Here is a 20206-nt window from a genome sequence, read left to right as displayed (position 1 = left end):
AGACCACATTTCTACATTTTTTTATCACCTATTGGAGTTACACTTAAGTTCTCCCAAACATATTCATTTAGACTTCTATCCCTTCTTGTCATACCACTCATCCATCTCAACACCCTCATCTCAACGACACTCATATTATGGGTATGTTGTTTCTTAACTGCCCAACATTCTACCCCCTAAAGCAAAGCTGGTCTCACAGCTGTTGTACAGAATTTCCCCTTCAGCTTCATTGGTATGCGGCGATCACATAAAACTCCAGTCGTACATCTCTACTTTTGCCCACGCAGCTCTAATTCTATGCATGACATCTTCAATGAGGGTATATAATGAGAGTATATAATGTAACACCTCAAATTTTTCTTGAAACTCAAAAAACAGTATTTTTAGAAATTTTTAATGCTTTTTAGAAATTGTTTTGAGGCTGAAACCAGTCGATTCTCCGATCTGGATCGCCGATCCACCAATTTGACACGGCTTTTTGGATAGCCGATCTGGGTTGATGATCTGTTGTTTTTAAACCTTGGAACCTACTAATCATTTGCTATGATAAGTCTAGTCTCGTCCTTAACATGGCATACATCTGTAACCCAACTGCATTTCTATAATGAATTATCTGCATGGGCACCTTAAATGTATGGAACACATGGCTAGGCTCAACTTGATCTTCATATCAACAAGGGTTACTATAGGCAGATAATTTTCCATCTCAAATATTGACAATATTTTCTTGCAATGTCAGCTTTCTTGCAATACATCTCTCGGGATAACTAAGTGGTTCTCTCTCTTTTATTTCTAGTGATCTTGATTCCCAAAATGTATGAAGCCTTTCCAAGATCTTTCATATCAAAGTGCTTCGACAAGAAAGCTTTTGTTTCTAAGACGAGAGACATTGAACTACTGGCAATCAACATGTCATCCATGCATAAGAAGATGAATATGACATCACTCTCACTGGCATTGATATATATACAATAATCCTCTTGGTTAGGTACAAAACCAGCTTTTGACAAGGTCTCTTGAAAATTTATGTACCACAGGCTTGATGCTTGCTTTAACCCTAAAAGTATTTCTTAAGTTTACACACTAGGTTTTTCTTTCCTTTTTCCATGAAGCCCACTGGTTGTTTCATATAAATTCTATCTTCTAACACCCCATTTAGAAACACAATCTTAACATCCATTTGGTTGAGTTCCAAGTTGAAATGGACTGCTTTAAAGAATAATTTGTTTTGTGTATAGAGGCATTTCTATCATTTTTATATACTTTAAGATACTTATTTTCAATGAGGGTATTTTTGTCCTTTGTAAACCCTAAACAGGCATTATAAATAAAGATATAGTGGGGTATGGGGTGACTGAATCTCATGTTACTCTCTTTATTTTCTTCTTTTCCTTTTCTCTCTCTAGTTTTGATACCTTTTTCTATTACTGGCACTGTTCATAGAACTGTTTATGACACTGTTCACAGTATTATTTATAAGTATTGTTCACATGGTATCAGAGCACTAATCTACTTATTGTCTTCTTTAAAGAAATATCTACATTTTTTCTACCAAAAAAAAAAGGAGAGAGGGAAATCCCTAATTCTATTAGTGCTGATTTTGTCAAGCAATATTCATTTCTATGTGTGTGAGACCAACATGGTGGCCTCTGTTTGCTGTGCATGTTCGAACCATTGAAGTGTGGTAAGCTGTAAAGGAAATGTACTCCTCTGATAAAAAATTTTCTCGGATTTATCAACTTTATTAAAGTATATGTCTGTTATAACAAAGCGATAAAAGCCTCTGGATTATTATAGTTCTCTTCTAAGTATGTGGGAAGAGTTGAATATTTATCAACCCCTAACTAATGATATGGAACTTCTTAAAAAGAAAGAGAGGAATCTAGAATTGCAAAGTTTTGATCTGGCCTTAATTATAAGTATCATACTGTTCGGGGGCAGATCTTAGCTAGTAGTGAACTTCCCTCTCTGAAGAATGTATACTCTTGCCTTCACAAGTCAATATATATTTTTCTTCATCAGCTAGTAGCACTGGTAATGGATATGCTTTAACCTCCTCCATGGGTAGAGGTGATGCAAAGGCCGTGGTGGTGGAAATAGAGGACGTGGTCGTTCACCTATTGTACGGGAACAAATCACACTGCTGAAAAATATTGGGATAAGTTCAGTAAGCCTACTTGGGCTAACCAGGTGTCCTATGTTTCTAAAGGTGATGGTGTGCACCAAGTTAGCTCCAACATTAAGACCAGACAGTACATTCTTCTAGTGACTCAGTGCTGCTCTCACGAGAATAATAGAATGAGTTAATCAAGAACAGCCAACTACCATCTACTCATCCCTCCTCTTCCACTGCTACTCTGTTTAATACAGAAACTTCTACATTCGTTGCATCTTAGAAGAATTCTCCTTGGGTTATGGATTCAGGAGCTCTGATCATATAACTGATGAGTCCTTTGTGTGTACTTCTTCACTCTTATTATCTTTTGTTCTTTATGTTCCAAAGTTTATATTCAATTTATTATCAGTCAGTAAATTAAGTAAATCACTTCAGTGTTTAGTGACTTTCTATCCCTCCTATTGTGTTTTTAGGATTTAAAGACGAAGAAGATAATTAGTGGAGGTCATGAGCCTGGTGGGTTCTATTATCATGATCGTAGCTTTGTGGGTGCTGCCCTATATTCCAATGTCTCCCCTCTTCAATGGCATTGTAGACTTGGTAATCCATCTATCAATAATTTGAAGATGTTAGTCCCTTTATTAGAGTTAGTGTCAACACTTCAAGTGTGAGGCTTGTGAGTTATGAAAGTATCATAGAAACTCTTTTCCTTCCAGAATAAATAAACGAGAGAAGCCATTTTTAGTTGTTCATTCAAACATTTGGGGTCCTCCTAGAGTTTAGAGCCTAGGTAGTTATAGATATTTTTTAGATTTGGTATAAGATTTTTCTCGAATGACATGGTTATATTTAATGAAAGACAGATCTAAGGCATTGTCGATATTTTTTTGTTTTATAAAGAAATTCAAACTCAGTATCGAAGGAACATTTGTGTTTTGGGTTCGGATAATGCTAAAGAATATTTGTCTCGATATTTCCAGAATTATTTAGCCACACATGGCATTTTGCATCACACATCATATGTGCATACTCCCCAGCAGAATAGGGTAGGCAGAGCGAAAAATCCATCAGAGAATAGAGGTAACTTGTGCTTTATTATTAAATATGAATATGCCCAAAATTGTTTTAGGGAGATGTTTTGACAGCTTGTTATTTGATAAATCTTATGCCTTCCCCAGTTTTGGATGGAAAATCACAGCATTCTTTTCTTTTTCACAATAGACCTTTGTTTATTGTGCCCCTTCATAGTTTTTGGGTGTGTTTACTTTGTTTAGGTCTTAGGTCCTAGAAAAGACAAATTGGATCCCCAAGCTATTAAGTACGCATTTTTTGAGGATATTCTCGCACCTAAAAAGGCTATTGGTGTTATCCTCCTGGTTTGAAAAAGAACTTTGTGTGTGCTGATATTACCTTTTTTAAAAATATTCCATACTTTTCTGAGGAGGGTAAATTGCTAGAAATAAACTTAGGACAATCCACAAAAGGGGTGAATTCACAACCCATTACTTCTCCTACTCCTGTTTCCATTCCTATTCCTTTCTTTACTGATAATTCATTATCTCAAGTGTCTATTTTTGTAGAGCCTATCTCTCCTCCTATTACTAGTGTTCCACAGGAGCAACATCTCAAACAGTATATGAGAAGGAAATTAAAAGAAGGGCCATCACCATCAACTCAAGCAGCTGACCAATCTTCACCTTTGTCTATGGATGCTCATCCTGTTCCTAAAACTACTCATGAAGTTGAAAGTATAGATCTTCCAATTGCACTTCATATAGGTCAGTGATCTTGTACAAACCATCCTATTGCTCATTTGTTTTACTAAAAAATTTGTATCCCTATTATAAGAATTTTGCTTTAGCATTTTCTTCCATTATATCTTATTAGGAAGCTCTTTTCCATGCTAAATAGAAGAAAGCTATGGATGAGGAACTACGCTTGAGCCAAATGGTACTTGGGAGTTCACAGATTTGCCAGTAGGAAACAAACCGGTTGGATGCCGATGGGTATATACCATTAAGTACCAGCCAGATGGATCAGTAGAAAGATTAAAGGCCTGACTGGTGGCAAAGGGATAAACACACATATTTGGTATTGATTATTTTGTGACATTTGCTCCTGTGGCCAACCTAATTCAGCTAGGATACTAATATCTGTGGCAGCAACTAAGGGGTGGTTATTATGGCAACTTGATGTTAAGAATGCCTTCCTACATGGGGATTTACAAGAAGAAGTCTGCATGGGGCAACCGTCAGGGTTTGTTGTTCAAGGGGAGTCAAACACGGTATGTAGGTTAAAGAAAGCAGTTTACGGCCTAAAACAGTCACCACGCATATGGTTTGAGAAAATTTAGCTAACTTGTTATGGCCTATGGGTTTCATCAGAACCACGTGGATCATTCAGTATTTTTTTGAAACCAAGCAGTTGGAACTATTATCTTGGTTGTTTGTGTTGATGATATTATCATTACAAGCAGTGATCACGAAGGAATTAAGAAGTTGAAGAATTATCTGCAGCAGTATGTTCAGACAAAAGACTTGGGGCAACTGAGGTCTTTTCTTGGGATTAAACTAGCTCGGCTACAATATGTAGCAGTCTATCCCAAAGGACATATGTGATTGATCTACTAACAGAGACAAGGAAGTTAGGGGCTGAACTAGTTGATACTCCCATAGATCCAAGTTCCAAACTTTCAATCGATCAAACAGACTTACTACAAGATCATAGCAAGATATAGAATGCTTGTGAGTAAACTTATCTACTTGACAATCATTAGACTAGATATAGCATTTGTTGTTGAATGTAGTAAGTCAGTTTATGCATTCTCCCAGAACACCACATTGGGAAGCAGTAAGAAGAATTTTAAGATACCTGAAGGGAGCCCCAGGCTGAGGAATCATATACAAGAAGAATTGCTACTTTGACATCGAAAGTTATTATGATGCCAATTGGGCAGGATCACCTTCAAATAGAAGTTCTACTACAGGGCTACTGCACTTTTGTAGGAGCAAATTTGCTGATTTCAAGAAGAAAGAAAAAGAATGTGGCGACCAGATCTAGTGCAAAGGCCAAGTATAGAGTCATGAATCATATTACATGGGAGCTAATGTGGCTGAAAACCTTGGTGCAAGAAATGGGTTTTTCAATTACTAAACAAATGAAGGTGTTTTATATGATAATTAGGCAACCATTCATATTGCAAGCAATCTAGTTTTCATGAAAGAACAAAACATATTGAAGTAGATTGCCACTTCATTCGTGAGAGTGACCAGCAAGCAAATAAGAACGCATATGTGAAGTCATCAGATCAGTTGGCTAACATATTCTCTAAGGCACTTACTCATAATCAGACTCAACAGATTTGTTCCAAGCTGGGCATGGGTGACATCTATGCTCCAACTTGAGTGGGATTGTTAAAGAATAACTTGTTTTGTTTATTGGGGCATTTCTGCCATTTCTATATAGTTTACGATGCTTATTTTTATTAAGGTTATTTTTGTCCTTTGTAAATCCTAAACAAACATTATTAATAAAAATATTAGTGGGGCATGGGGTGACCGAACCTCATGTTACTCTTCTCTGTTTCTTTTCCTCTTCTTTTCTCTCTCTCTCTAGTTTTGAAACTTTACTATTTAAGACATTGTTCACAAGTACTATTCACAATCTGGTTTTCTACCTTGGCTTTGTATTCTTTGAAACAGTATAGGGCTTCTAACTTTTCTCATAGCAGGTATACATGACTGATATAGGAGTGGTCATCAATGAAAGTGATAAAGTACCTCTTACGACCCTTGGTGGGTATATTCATAGGTCCATCAATATCATTATGGACAGCCTCTAAAATGTCAATAGTTCTCTGAGCTTTCACAAAGAATTTCTTCACCAACTTTCCTTGAGCACATGACTCACAAACTCTAGTTAAGTTTCATTCAAGTATTTCAATAGTCCTTCTCTCTTTAATCTCTTCGTTCTCTTATAATTTATGTTCCTCAGACTCGTGCCATATGAATGCATTACCGTCATCGTTGTAATACGAGACAAAAAAAATAGAGTTGCTTATTGTGATTGAAAAGAAACTCTGTAAAACAACCAATCATGACCACTTCTATCCCAAATATGGGATCTCATTCTCCATTACATTACTTCCTCAGTTCCATTACCATTCATTATAATTTGGGAGAAGATATTTCAGGCAATCTCACTCACAATTTTCAATTTTTGGGTAGATTGTGGTCGTTCTTCCAATCATTTGCCTCATAATTATTTGAATAGAAGTAATGAACAAAAACAGATCCAACACAAACCCAGGATGCATACCCAGAATTAAAATAAAATGTAACATTTCTTGGAGAAATTCAAGGTAATTCCGGGTCAGACACATTTGCTAATTAGCCAGGTTCAAATGTGCTAATTAAAAAACTAGCTCCACTATCCCCCAAGATAAGAAAAAACATAATATTGGACCCCAAGAAATTACGTGAAATATTCAAATCCAAGTCGTTTGAGGATAGTCCCATAGTTACCCCAATCTCTCACAAAAGGTCACGATTCCGATTCAGAGCCCTGATTCAATGGTTCCAACTAGGAATCTTCACTAAACCCAATTCCGTGAAGTCTAGAATCTTGATTCTTTATTTTAAGAATATCGATCCCAACACTTACAGAATCTCCAATATTTACTAATTCTCGATTCCGCAACTAGTGAATCTTGATTTTACAAATTTTGAAACTAATTTCTACATTTACCAAAATCCTACCACTACCACTCTCCTCCCCCCCCCCCCCCCTTTTTATTTTTTCTTTTTGCTTTTTTTTGAGAACTGATATTTAGAAGTTTTCAAGGTATTTTTCTGAGAACTATTTTTAGAAGTTTCCAAGGTATCACACTACTCAAACAGCCGAGTGAGACACTCAATCTCAAGCTACAAGGTGTAGTCATCTTTTTTTGCATGAAATAATTAGTGACCAATAGAAACCAAAGTCGTGGTCCACGTTCTGTACTTAATTCTTTGAGTATGCATTGTATTCGATCCAATTGAGAGATTGCAACTCCAAGATGATAGAAATTATATAATACAAATAATGTAATGTGCAGGTATGGCATGTCGGTCAATGAATGGCATTAAGGCATGTATTGTTTCCCTTTGACTTTCCTCATGATTCCAAGGATGTCGGAATCTCAATTCTATAGATGAAAGAATCTTGATTCCATTAATTGTCGATTCCAACTAGGTCGAAAACTCGATTCCAACAGGCTAAGAATCACGATTTCATCCAATGTTCAATAAGTCGGCGGCGGCCGCCTAGGCGGGCACCCAGAACCAACAACAACTGGTGATTTTTGTTTTGTTTAAATTTGGATCAACTTAAAACTTAACACCGAAGCCTGAAAATTAGACAAAAAAAACAAGGTCAAACTTGAAAAATTAGATATGGTAATCTAAAAATTACCAATAGGAAGTGACACTGACCCTTTAATATATTGGCTTCTTATTAAGCCGAAAAATAAATCTAGGTAAAACATACACACCAAAATTGCAATGATATAACACAAAATCGAAAAAAGAATATCACACATGCAATTACTTAATAAGCATTCAGAAAATATTAAACTAACTAGTAAAATAATTATGCTTTATGAATCATACACCGAGAAAACACATTACACACAAAATTATTTAATAAGCAATTAAGAATTAAACAATTATTAAACTAATAAAATAATAATCCAAAAATAACATATCAAATATATATCACAAGTATCAAAGAAAAAATACAAATAGCAAATAATAATATCATTAGACTTTAAGGGAAAAAAATATAAAACCTAATGAAAACTATTGAAATATACCAACCTTCTTGAAGTGGACTCCATTACGGGCCAAACCAAAATGTTTGGGATCCCAAATCTCCTCTTTTACAACCCCTATAAGCCTCAAAAAGATTAGGGTTGAATATCCTTTAATATCGTGACCATTCAAGGATTTTGAAAAAAAAATCGATCTCTCAAAACATCTCCAAATCTAATTTTTTTTCAAGTCGTTTCTCACTCTAAAATTCACTAAAATTGTTTTTGGGGGCAAGAATGGCCCCCCAAACCCTTATTCCCCCTTTAAGGGGACAAAATGACTTTTTTTGCCCCCTCCCAAAATTCTTTTCCGCCAAACTCTTGCAAATCGCCTAGGCGGGAGCCTTTTTCCGCCTTTTCGACCTCCTAGGCAGGCGCCTAGTTTTGGCACCTAATAGTGACCACCTTAAGAACACCCGGGCGTTTTCTCGAAAAATCCGCCTAAGCGGCTGCCTAGGCAATCGGGCGGACGACTTTTTGAACATCGGTTCCATCTATGTAGGGATCTCGATTCTATTGTGGTTGAATCTATATTCTTAAAAATATGAATCTTGGGCCACACGATTCCTCTTGTATGGACGTCGATTCTGAAAATAGGAATCTTCCAGCCGGCGGGGATTCCACGCTTCCGATTCCTAAACAGATTCGGTTTCCAAATCACTCCGGGTAACTATGAATAGGCCATTAAAATACGGACACGGTTTCTATGCGGCTAGCCCACATATGGTAGAAATGTGAGCTTGGCAATTAATATATTTTTTAAGTATAATTTGATTCTAATTTTTAGAGAATATATAATCTTCAACATGAAGATCATGAATGTGAAAAAATAAAAAATTGGAAAACTAGAAATAATAATTATATGAAGAAAACATTTATACCGTTAGTTACACTTGTTCTTAGATGGACCACATATTTGTAGAAATGCGGTCCAGCCCGCATGAAACAATTTTCCTTAAAATAACCGATTTATTGAAGAATCAAAGAAATAATTTTTTTTTTGGACAAGTTAGCAAATAAGTCCAATAAATTATCATAAATTGCTAAATAATCAAGAAGGTTAACATCAATTAGATTAAAGCTGAATAAATTGGCAAACCTTCTTGCACTAATATCCTGTTCGCACATACACAAGTTTGGCCACTGTTACGAAATTTAGCTGCAATCTGGAATATCAAGAACGCAAATTTCAATTTGGGATAAGGTTAAAAGCTCCTTATACACCAGAAAAGATAAACATGAAAACATAATAACAGGAAAGCACAAAGCGAAAGCTCATGTATAGTATTTGCATCAATATCTGGCTTAAGGGAAAAACTCAAATGGATTGCAAAACATATATAAGCAAAATGTCTCGTTTCTTTTGTGCATTCTCATGACCTCAGAGTAAGGAAATGCACATAATGACAAGATAAGAAAGTCACTAACAAGTCCAACACAAGACAAGCCCATTCTCAGAGAACATGTAATACTCGTTTTTTGCAACAAGTTTACCATCACTCAAGTGAGAAACATACAAAAAGTTCTTCATAAACTCAAGAACTTCGAAAACATTCAGAATAGATAAATAACAAACATGTGAATATACTGTATTGTACAATCTCATGTAACAATATTACAAAGTCCATAGGACAAATAGAGCATAAGGATATACTTGGATCCATCAAAATATAATTGGAAGCCCAACTATCACCATGCAAGAACAGGAGATAGACAATACAAACTATTCTAGAAGATGTTGGACTTATGGCCTTTCATCGCCTTGTAAAACATGTTATAGCTCTTGACTATAGTGGCAGTGAAAAGAGCGACATGATTCTAGGATCTTGACACACTGGGACCAAGAGTTATGGAAACTTTGGGACAATCATGAGGAGGATCAATGTATATATAAGAGGTACCGAAAGGTTTCAAGGTTGCCTCTGGTCAAGATCCGTTATTGTTATTGTTATTGAGCTTGATTGGGCCTCATGACTAGATGACTGGACATCGATCCCGCTTGGGGATATATATGGTCCAATCATAGTTATCCAGATCTTCCATCTTAAGCGTCGATCCCGATCGTGGATCTCTCTCCGGTACTCCAAGATAAGGTTCTCCATGGGATCACGATATTTTAGGGATTGCACCGAGCCGCTCAAACCATTAACAGAGGCCACATGGATGATTCATTTGGATCTTAACTGCGATACACACTCTCTCATTCATGCTTTGGGTTCAATTCGGTTCCACTTGAAATCATCCTTGAAGTTGAAGTCACATTTTTGGGGTTGAAATTTTCCAGGTAGGTAGGGTCTTTCGGTCCTTCGTCCACTTATTATGTCTATAAAGGAATTAAAACCTCACTTTCAATTAAATGGAATTCCTTTGTGCTGTTAGGTACCAGAAAGTTTTATTTAATGTATAATGGAATAAATGACGATGTCAGAGAAACATTAAGATGTGCTCTCAGACATAAAAAGAGAAAACCCTATTTCAATAAAGAACCTCACTGACAACCCTAGTAGATAGTATGTCAGACAGATTGGCTTCTCTTCACATGCTAGAAAGAGAGGCATCAGTCAGAGCAAGGATCTCAAATCTTATATCATCAAACAACATCATAAAGAGCCAGACTGGAGAACCCTCAATTCCCCCATCTAAAGATGACTCCACCGCTTCCACCTTTTGAAGGCATAAGCATAAACCTATCAATAATGGACTAGCCTTTGCAAAGGAAAAACTACAAAAATCCATCGGACCTGAAAATGATAAGATCTTCCTTCCCTGATTAGCAGCACTCCATTTTTCTAGGTCCAGAGTTACCTGAATTGTTGCATCAGAAGTATGATTCAAGGTCACCCATTGGAGGAGGACGCCACCTCAAGTGTAATATATAACTGTAATGCTAGAGTCTTCCATTGTATGAGAAAAACCACTTTTCAGAATCAATATAATTCCTCCGGCAGGGAAAATGAAAAGCAATCTGACTACAAATACTTCTGTAGTGTACCCCAGCCAGCACCTCAATTCTCTCTCTTCTAAGTATCATGCTAAACCACTCCTTCCAAATATGGGAAAGCATAACCATAATACATATTTCTAACAGTAAGAGGCTCCATCACGAAACATAACTGAACAAAATTAACACTAGGTGTCATGCACATATTGGGCATACCCCATCACTGTAAATGATGAAATATGTAAGTCAAACGAGTAGGATGCAATATGAAATATCTACATAGTTCTCGCTGAGGAAGAAAATGGATAAAACGTTGGCCGACTCAGTCCTCTTCATCCTGGTACATAATGCACATATTGGACATCTGCATACCCCATCAGTTGTAAATGATCTACATGATCTGTAGCAATTAATCAAGCATTAAAATACCCCTATATATGTATTTATGTTTAAATGTATGTATGACATATGAATGTATGTAAAGCATAACAAAGGTATACAACATGTATACATATGTATGCATTGTATGAAGGTAAGTATGGCAAAAGTATCGTGCATGCAATATGTTGTATGAGGATATGCACATGGGCACCACTATACATGCTCAAGGGGTAAACAGTGCATATTAGGAGCCGAACAATTGTAAAAGAGATCATGCTTGAGCTTGAACTGACCGCCCCCTTCACTGCCACATCAAGTTCCGCATCATCGAAAACAATAACAGGCGCATTTCCACCCAACTCCAAGGACACCTGAGAGCAAGTTTATGCATCAAACATTTACATCATAAAGAAAATTTTATCATGATCAAAGAAGATAAAGTCCCAAGTCAACAAGAACTACATGGAAGGAACTAATGTCATGATATGGAAACAGTGATGTCTCTCACAAAATAACTAAACGAGTCCTTTCGTGTACAATAGGACGAATGTAACAAAAAATAATAGCAAGTAGAACACAAAAGAGAACCATTTCTGCCAAAAAATGAACAATTTCTGCCGAAAAATGAACCATTTCTGCTGAAAAATGAATATATTTCCATTCACTAAACCATGAAATTTGATAGCTCTCATGAACAACTGACAAAGAGTGGCAGCTCATATCCCAAGCCAAAGAGAATTTACAACCATAAAGAAACTAAGTAAAATATCAACCCATGTTATATACCACGAAGACCTGTAACACCTACAAATAACTCAATTCACATCACAAAGTACTTCGAGAGACAATAACATGCAACTATCACATTTAAATAATTGAAAAGCATATCCTAAAAAGCCATCACCATACATACAATTTGACTTTTCAAATTATCTTCTCTGAGTTTTTTTCCCTTTATGGTCATACATTCGTAGAAGGGTATTCACACAAATATTATCTTGAAATTATTACTTTGCAGGAGGCATTTTATTATAACGTCATAATCCGATTTCCTTGGCCCATAGCAACAATTGAACACATTGCTAATTTTTTTCCCAAAAAGTCATATGTTAAAAAAGTTCAACAAGAAGTCAGCACCATTTCTTTTAAACAACACACTCCTCAAGTTTTAGGTACAACCAGCATGACCTACCCCAAATTTCATATTCACAAAATGCCAAACTTTGTATCTTTTTCACAACATTAGACATTTTGCTTGAATGAATGAAGTCTTCTCTCTCTCTCTCCCCCTCACACACACACATCAACCTAATTCCTTTTTCTCGGGCTCATATCACTTGAAATTGAATTTTCACAAATCTAAATCTCTCACTCTGGCTATTGCTTAGGGGACATAAATATCCCAGGATCATGCTGGGCCAAGGCTATGAGCACCGACACAAATAGGATCCAAACATGTATATCAAAACCCTGGAACCAAACAGTTTTTGCCAAAGTCCATGATATGGAGTAAGTACTGGTATCATATCCGACATATTGAAAACATAGGAATGTTCACCACATATAAATAGGTTCTTCTTAGAATTAAGACATTGAATGTGTAATTCAAGGGATCAAAAGTACTTTGGTTGCATTTTGGAACAAGAATATCATCGTCGTCATCATCATCATCCAAGCCTTATCCCAACTATTTGGGATCGGAATGTTTCAATAAGAATATTGAACCTTAAAAAAGAAGATAAGTAGGGTTTTAAAGAATGAAATTAGAAAGGCAGAAGAAGGAAAGCCGTAGAGAGAAAAGTTCAGGTTCTAAGAGAAGAGAACAAGAGTTTTGAGATTGGATTGGAGAGAAAAGAAAAAGCATGCAGCGAGAAACTTAGGGTATTAAGAAGGTGAAGATAAAGAGGACATAGAGAATCTAGTGTTAGCACTTACGTGGAGAAAGATGGTTGTCGTTGCTAAGAGAAGGTTGAAGAAGATGGTTGTTGTTTATTGAGAAAAGACTGAAGAAGATGTGGCAAGAAGATCCTTGAAGAGTGTTGAAGATCTATGGTTTTCGAACAATGCTCTGATACCATTTATGAAATGCTTGGCGAGGGCAGGGGAGAGAGAGAGAGATGTGCGTGAAACCCCCCTTCAGTTCTCAAATGGGGGTGCATGCCTCTTTTATGATTATATATGTTCATATTTACATATATGCCCTTGACCAGTGCTTCACAAAACACTGGGCGAAGCTTCAGTGGCCAAGGAGGGACCAAACTGCCCAATGCCTAGGCAGGTGCCTAAGCAGATGCCCAGAACTTGGGCAGCCTAGTAGAAAGAAAAGTAGTTTTAGGGGTCAGGTTTTGTGAAAAAAATTAAAACATATATATTAAGGCATACTTCAATACATAATCCAAGATAGCACATCAATTCATTGTCAAGAAAATGAAAGAAAATAATAAATAACAATGTAACACATAAAAGTTAGGAACATCTATATACCCCTCCAGACTCCAGAAGTCCATATCCAATTATCCATATTCCATAGTCCACACTCCACGCATAGTTAATATTTAAAATTTACAAACCAAAGTTACCAAACCACAATACACAACCAAGAAGAAAACAAAAATGAAAGAAATATAAACTTGAAGACTCTAATCATTACTCATCATCAGAAAAAGCAGGGTCAGCTGCATCTGCATCATATGCATCGGAGTCGAAGCCATCGTCATCAGAATCATCTCCCTCACCAACATAATGATCGTCCTCCTCTGTCTCTTCTGAATCTGCCTGTGCTTTCTCCACCGTCGTCCTCTGGGAAGACGATCTAGTGGGCCCTAAGAGGGTCAGTTGACATCCCTGAGGCCTCCATGACCATATCCCATGTCAATCCTTCATGCCCCTCGACTTCATCATCATCAACCAACCACTCCATAGCATCCATATTTTTTGATCTGAGGGGGTCTCTCTCATCTCTCTTAGCAAACTTCTCCTTCAAGAATTGATTGATTATACTTGACATAGACTACGTCATTGAGCCTCTTTGATTCAAGATTGGTCCTTTTCTTTGTATGAATATAATAAAATCAAATGAAACTAATTAATATAAATAATTAAATACATAATAGTAATACTACAAAGCTACAAATTTACAACTGACATAAGTAAACTAACTAAGACTAAGTAACTAATAACTACTAAAGTATTAAATTTCTAATATAAATTAGTAAATTGTAATTTGTAAACTAATAAAGTAAACTAAATTAACATCTCAAAAGTACTCCAATTCTGCACACAGTCGGATGTGGTAGTGTCATAGTGGTTAAGCTCAAGATCCGATGGCCAACTTTTGTAAATTTGGAGCACTACACCCATGTTGGCTCCACCAATTGGCTGTAAATTGATTTTGAATTACGAATTTACAATTGTTAATCTGCACTTGTAAATTATCAGCTCATCAACACATATAATATCTTGAATATCCGGATAGGAACTAGCACATCTACACACTTAATAAATTCAATCATAATTGTGTCATTTGTGGGTATATCCCTATCAGCATAAAAAACAATAAGGTTCAAAAAGTAACCAGCTGCACGCAATGGCCGAAAAGCTGCCTATCCATTTCTAATTAATAATCTTCAAAACAGGCTCATAGTGGCTCACATTATCACCTAAATTTTAGGCTTTCAGTCTCTTGCATCCCTCCACAGCCTCATATACCTAGCCCATAGAGGGCTTGTCATTATTAATCATATGAAGGACTTTGATAAGAGAAAAACATACCTTAAGAGCACCCTTCAACCCTCACCAAAAAGCCTTAGTAAGGATAATATCTCTCACCTTTTTCCCAACCTGATCCTTGGACCACTTGCATGCTCTCCATTCATTCAAGGTAAACATCGGCCTCAGTTGGACTCTCCTCGAATGTATGTATCTAAGCATAAGTATCAAGTAGCAAATCTTGTGACCCAGGCCTCACAATCTCTTTCTTTTTTGTAAATCTACACATCATGTTGAGGGTGAGGGTGGGGGTGTGGTTATAAATGAAAGTCGTAACTGACTCTGCCTTCTTCATTGCACCTGAAATATAGCTCAAACTGCCAACACGCTCAAACAATAGGTCTATACAATGTGCTGTGCATGGTGTCCAAAAGATTCTAGGATAAGCTATGTGCAATAAATTAGCAGCAGCAACATTAGAAGCAGCATTATTTGTGACAACCTGCATAACATGTTACTCCCCAACATCCTTGATTCCGTTCTCCATCACTAGGAACATGTAGTGGGCATCATGGCTATAATCAGAGGCATCACTAGACCTCAAAAAAACCGTCCCTAGAGAAGTTGGAGATGTCTAGTTTATCTCATCTTAGGTGGATAACCTTGTGAAGCAAGAAACGAGTAGAGGAGAATTTAGAGTCTATGTACCATGCCTTGCTATTGTTTATCAATAAAGTTCTCTAACGTGCCCTTAATCCTTAGTTTTGTTTACGTGTGAAGTTTTCCTTTTGCATGTTGTGGGTCCACAAGTCTGAGAACCAAGAAATAATAAGGATACTATTCTTTTTTTGTCGTGTTCTCTACAACTTTGTGTTTGTATCTTCATCTTTCTCGAGTATTGTTGTGTATGCAATCCTTTCGACATTGAGCGACTCTACAAGTGTTATCAAAAGCCATCCCACCCTCCTTGAAGAGAAAGGGTTTGTTCTCTTTGCTCTTGTACAAGGGATCAGCTTTTGGAAATGAGATTCATCTCTCAATTGGAAGGAAGCCTAGCTCTCCTGTGATTTTTCACAATGGTTGATACTTCCCAAATTTCAAGAGTGGATACTCAATTTAAGGAAACATTTTCATCCCAGTGATTTTGACTTCGGTTGAGAATTTTTGGAATTCAAGGGTTGAGATCCATTAGAATCGAAGCAAACACAACCAACATGGTAGAAAATGGGAGTTTGATGTCAAGACAACAAATTGTGAGGGGGCACCTACAGTTGTACAATTGATATCAAACAATGTGCGTAGGCTGCCAATATGGAAATTCATATCAACAAGCATGCCCTTTAACAAAGCCTTTTCTCGAAGGTCCCACTAGAGACAGTCCAATCCAAAATATGGAAAGTCAATCCATTGGAGGTAACTGCTACTTCCTCATTTTTTTGGATGATAACTCACAATATGCATAGGTATATTTTTGGAGGGCAAAATCCAAAGTGAGTGCGAGCTTCAAGGAGTTATGTGAGAAGGTTAAAGGAGAGATTGGTCAACATATTTGGAGCTCGTAGATCGATAATTACCGGTTGTCCACCGTTGACTCCATTCACGCAATAAGAGTCTACTGAAGAAGACGGTAGCAAGGTATGGGGCCAAGCTGTCGAAGTGGAGGTAGAGGAAAGGAGACCAGAATGCTTGGTAGGGGAGGTTTGGGGTTGGTCAAAGGGGTTAGAGGGGTAAAGGTCAAGGGGGAGAGCAGGGTAAGGCTCTGGGGTGCAGGAAACCGAAGAAGAGGAATGAGCAGAAGGTCCTGGTTCAAGGGGAAAGGCGGAGGCGGGGGGGGGTAGAGGCTCGAGAGAGGAAGAAATATAAGAGAGAGGGTCAGCAGGCCAATGAGTCGGCAAGGTCGAGGCTAGAGGGTTGATGCAAGACGATCAAGGAGAAGAGTAGATGAAAACTGGTCTAGACGAGGGGATGGGGAGGAGGAGCAGCGGGGTAAAACAGGTTCGGGGTACGTTGGAATGGGCCGGCAAGGGAAGCAGAGGAGGGTACTGGGTCACCGAGAAGTGTAAAAGAAGGGGGTAGGGGGAAGCAATAGGAACTTGGTAAGGGTACCGGGGTACAGAGAGCATAACTTCAAGGGCAAGGAGAGGACCAAAAGGGTCAGATAAAGGCCAGGAGTTAGGGATGAGCTCGGTCCTCACTTGACAAATGGGGGTGAGGTTAGGAGTATAATGGAGGTAGGGGGCCCAAAGAGAGGCCAGAACCTCAGGGTCGGAAGGGTTGGGGTCAAGGGATTGGACCACTAGGATATCGGCAGGATAGGATGGCCACTCCATTGAAGAGGACGAAGAGTTCGAAGGTTGGGCTGGAGTCTTAGGCGGGGCGCAGGGGGTAGGTAGGGGTTGGAGAGACCAAACACCGAGGTGAGCAGGGGGAAGCAGGGCTCAGGAAGCAGAGCAACAACAAAAGGGGGGCAGGAGGAGGGAGGCCCAGGCTGAGAAGTGACATGGGTAAAGGAGGAAAGGTTGGTGGCTCAAGTTTGATCGGAGGAAGGAAGACTGGGCCAGAGGAAGACTTGAGAGAAGGCAAGGAGAGATCAGCTGCAGGGAGCAAGGGAGCGGATGAAGAGGAAGAGGGTTGAGGAAGAAAGGAGACAGGGGAAAGAGGGGTTTCGTCAAAGGGTGGAACGGCTTGGGTTGAGAGAAGGTAGGGTGGCCGGCAGGCTGTCAAACAGGTCAGAGAAGAAGATAGAGCGGGAAGAGGTGGGGAGAGAAGGGAGGACGGAAAAGGATGAGGGTTAAGTGGTTGGGTGAGGATCTCGAGAAGGGTATGTGAGGATGGAGGGCAGGTGTCCCCAAAGGGGTTCATGGGTGGAGGGGAGGAGGGCTGAAGATGGGAAAAAACTAAGCCAGGGAGGTGAGGGGTGATAGGTGTCCTAGAAAGGGAGGGAGAAGGCGGCAGAGGGATGGGGGCAGTCGCGAGTCCTTGGGCCGAGGGTCCCCAAAGTAGGCTTGATGGGCCAAGTATCGGAAGGCAAGAGGGATGCAGAGGATAGAGAATTAAAAGTCAAGGAGGTGTGACGATATGGTCCTGCCACCTCATTTAATGCAGGCGGCTGAGGCGAATGTGTGGGGTCTTCATCAACGCAAACCTCTTTACCTAGGCGGGAGGGGAAGCTGCCATTAGGCTGTTGCAGGGGGTCTACCGTACAAGACAACGTGGCCACAGCTGTGGCAGCGAACACCTGACCTGAGGGGATGGGGGCGCCAGCTGGGGGATGGGAAGGCAATACATTGACGTGACCTGAGGCGGAGGGGACAGCTCCTGCATTGCAGTCGGGGTGGTTCTGTCGTGGACGCCACGTTTCCGCTGAGGGATCTGCCAGTCACCACTCCTCAGGCTGAGGGATCTGCCTTGTGAGAAGCGGCGACTTCTGCGACGGTGAAGACATCAAGGGAAGGGGGGGAAGCCATAGACCAAGAGACCTGGATGCGAAAAACCGAGCCTTCCACCTCAAGCCAAAGAGAGGGAGGGATAAGCCTGAGGTCCAAAGTTTCCAAGAGAAGGCAAAGAGAGCCCAAGGGAAGGAATTCAAGAGATTTCCAGTGTATCACTATCAGGTTAAAGGTAAATGGGGACCAGAAGTGAAGAGAAAGGTGTGATGCCATAACTCAGACCCTCTGCTTCTTGAAAGAACCTCGCACCAATGACCAATTACGAAGCTCGAGCAATGCCCCTTAAAGCTGGGAGAAGAAACCGAATGGAGGGCATGAAGGGCACTCTCTTCTGAGGGAAATCCGAAGAACATGGACCCATAGGTGAGGCAGCGGCAACAGAGGTTAGGCTCCTCCCAAGAATGTTGTCCCCATTTTTCGATGGCCATGAAATCATCCCTCCTGGGACGGAAAGAACCCACCAAGGAAGACGAAGTTTGGATTTGAGGGGATCGAAAACCTCAACCGGAGTGAAAAGAATCAGGCGTAGGTGAGGGGAACGAGGCAAAGGTGGAGGGGATGGTAACCGAGCAAGGGTGAGATACTCGACAGAAAAAGAAGGACCAGCAAGTGTGGACAACACCACTTGGGCAAAGATGGGTTGGGATGGCTCGTTAGACAAACCAAGGGTGGCAGACGGGGAGGAGAGGGGGGGTGGAGGTATTGGAGGGGGAGAAAAGGGGGTTGGTACTTGAGCGGGGGATGGGTGCGGATAAAAGCTATAAATCTTGCTCCAGCCCGAAGGAGGGCACCACCTCTTCGAAGGGGAGCCGCCTGTGCATCGCTCTGGGAACAGTTAGTTTCAGCCTTCAAAATTTTATATAAAAATAGTCAATTCTTATATCAAAAGAAGTGTGAAATGGACTTGTTACACAAGTTCAGGATGGAGAATTGCAAAGTATCTCGATACACTTTGAAGTTAATGGCAAGAAGTGATGCAACGAAGGAACTCGCAGATGTACGGATGTACTGCTAACTGATCTAGAACCCAATCTCTTTTACTGTTTCACGATAAGATATTGCTCACGTAGTTGGTGATATGAGCAGGTTCATTCACAGAGCGTGAAAGCCTCATCTAGAAGCAATTCATTGCATTTTGCTATATGTGAAAGGTATGGTGGAATATGGTTGAATTATGGCCCTTGCAAGGCCTTGTGTGCAATGCCAGCACTGTTCAAAGTCACAGAGGTAGTGATCAGGAACATAGTGGCTATCGGAATCTTTGCATACTGGGATCCGAATAGGCAGAAAGAACCCTAATTGAATGAGGCGAGGTTCTTGGACAATATTGTGAACCGAGAGGATTTAGGGTTTCCCTCTAGTCAGGGTCGATATGACTACGTTCGCCTCATGTCGTGTGAGCCTGGGTTTGTTTGTTTAAGATATTTCGTGTATAAGCCCTGTATGAGCATAGCTAGGTTGTAAGAGGATATAAGCCCAAATCCCTGACATATGTATCTTGCTCACAACGTATGCACAGACAATCGCATTTTGGGAAGCCGCTCTGATGAGGTAAGATCCATCTATCAGAACTGTGCACACGTGCTGAGAGAGGACCCCCTCATCCGCAAGAGTGCATGTCCTTGTGGGGCACCCATACGCCACTGAACACCATGGGATCCATCTAACTATTGGTTAGCTTTGATAGGTCCATTCATGTCCAGACCGAAATCTATGATCCATAGGAGCCTATTGGTTTGGTCTAAGAAATTGGATTGGGTTTT

General features: G+C 39.5%; 1 protein-coding gene across 4 annotated transcripts in view; it reads right to left on the bottom strand.

Moving 5' to 3' along the window:
- The window catches only part of ALDH5F1 (aldehyde dehydrogenase 5F1), an 80050-nt gene that overhangs the window by 15849 nt on the left and 43995 nt on the right, over positions 1–20206 (bottom strand). For 2 of the 4 annotated variants that reach the window (XM_020670064.2, XM_088858312.1), the window contains exons 11-12: positions 11544–11657; positions 9064–9130 (exon numbers count right to left, since the gene is read on the bottom strand). In XM_020670064.2, coding sequence (XP_020525723.1) covers positions 9064–9130; positions 11544–11657 — 181 coding nt within the window. The remainder of the gene's footprint in view (positions 1–9063; positions 9131–11543; positions 11658–20206) is intronic. The other 2 variants (XM_011630591.3, XM_088858313.1) reach the window with 1 other exon arrangement.

This window comes from Amborella trichopoda, chromosome 2 (genome assembly GCF_054954075.1).
Source record: "Amborella trichopoda isolate Santa Cruz 75 chromosome 2, AtrichopodaSantaCruz75HAP2 v2.0, whole genome shotgun sequence".
Lineage (NCBI taxonomy): Eukaryota > Viridiplantae > Streptophyta > Magnoliopsida > Amborellales > Amborellaceae > Amborella > Amborella trichopoda.
This window is presented reverse-complemented; position numbering and strand designations above follow the sequence as displayed.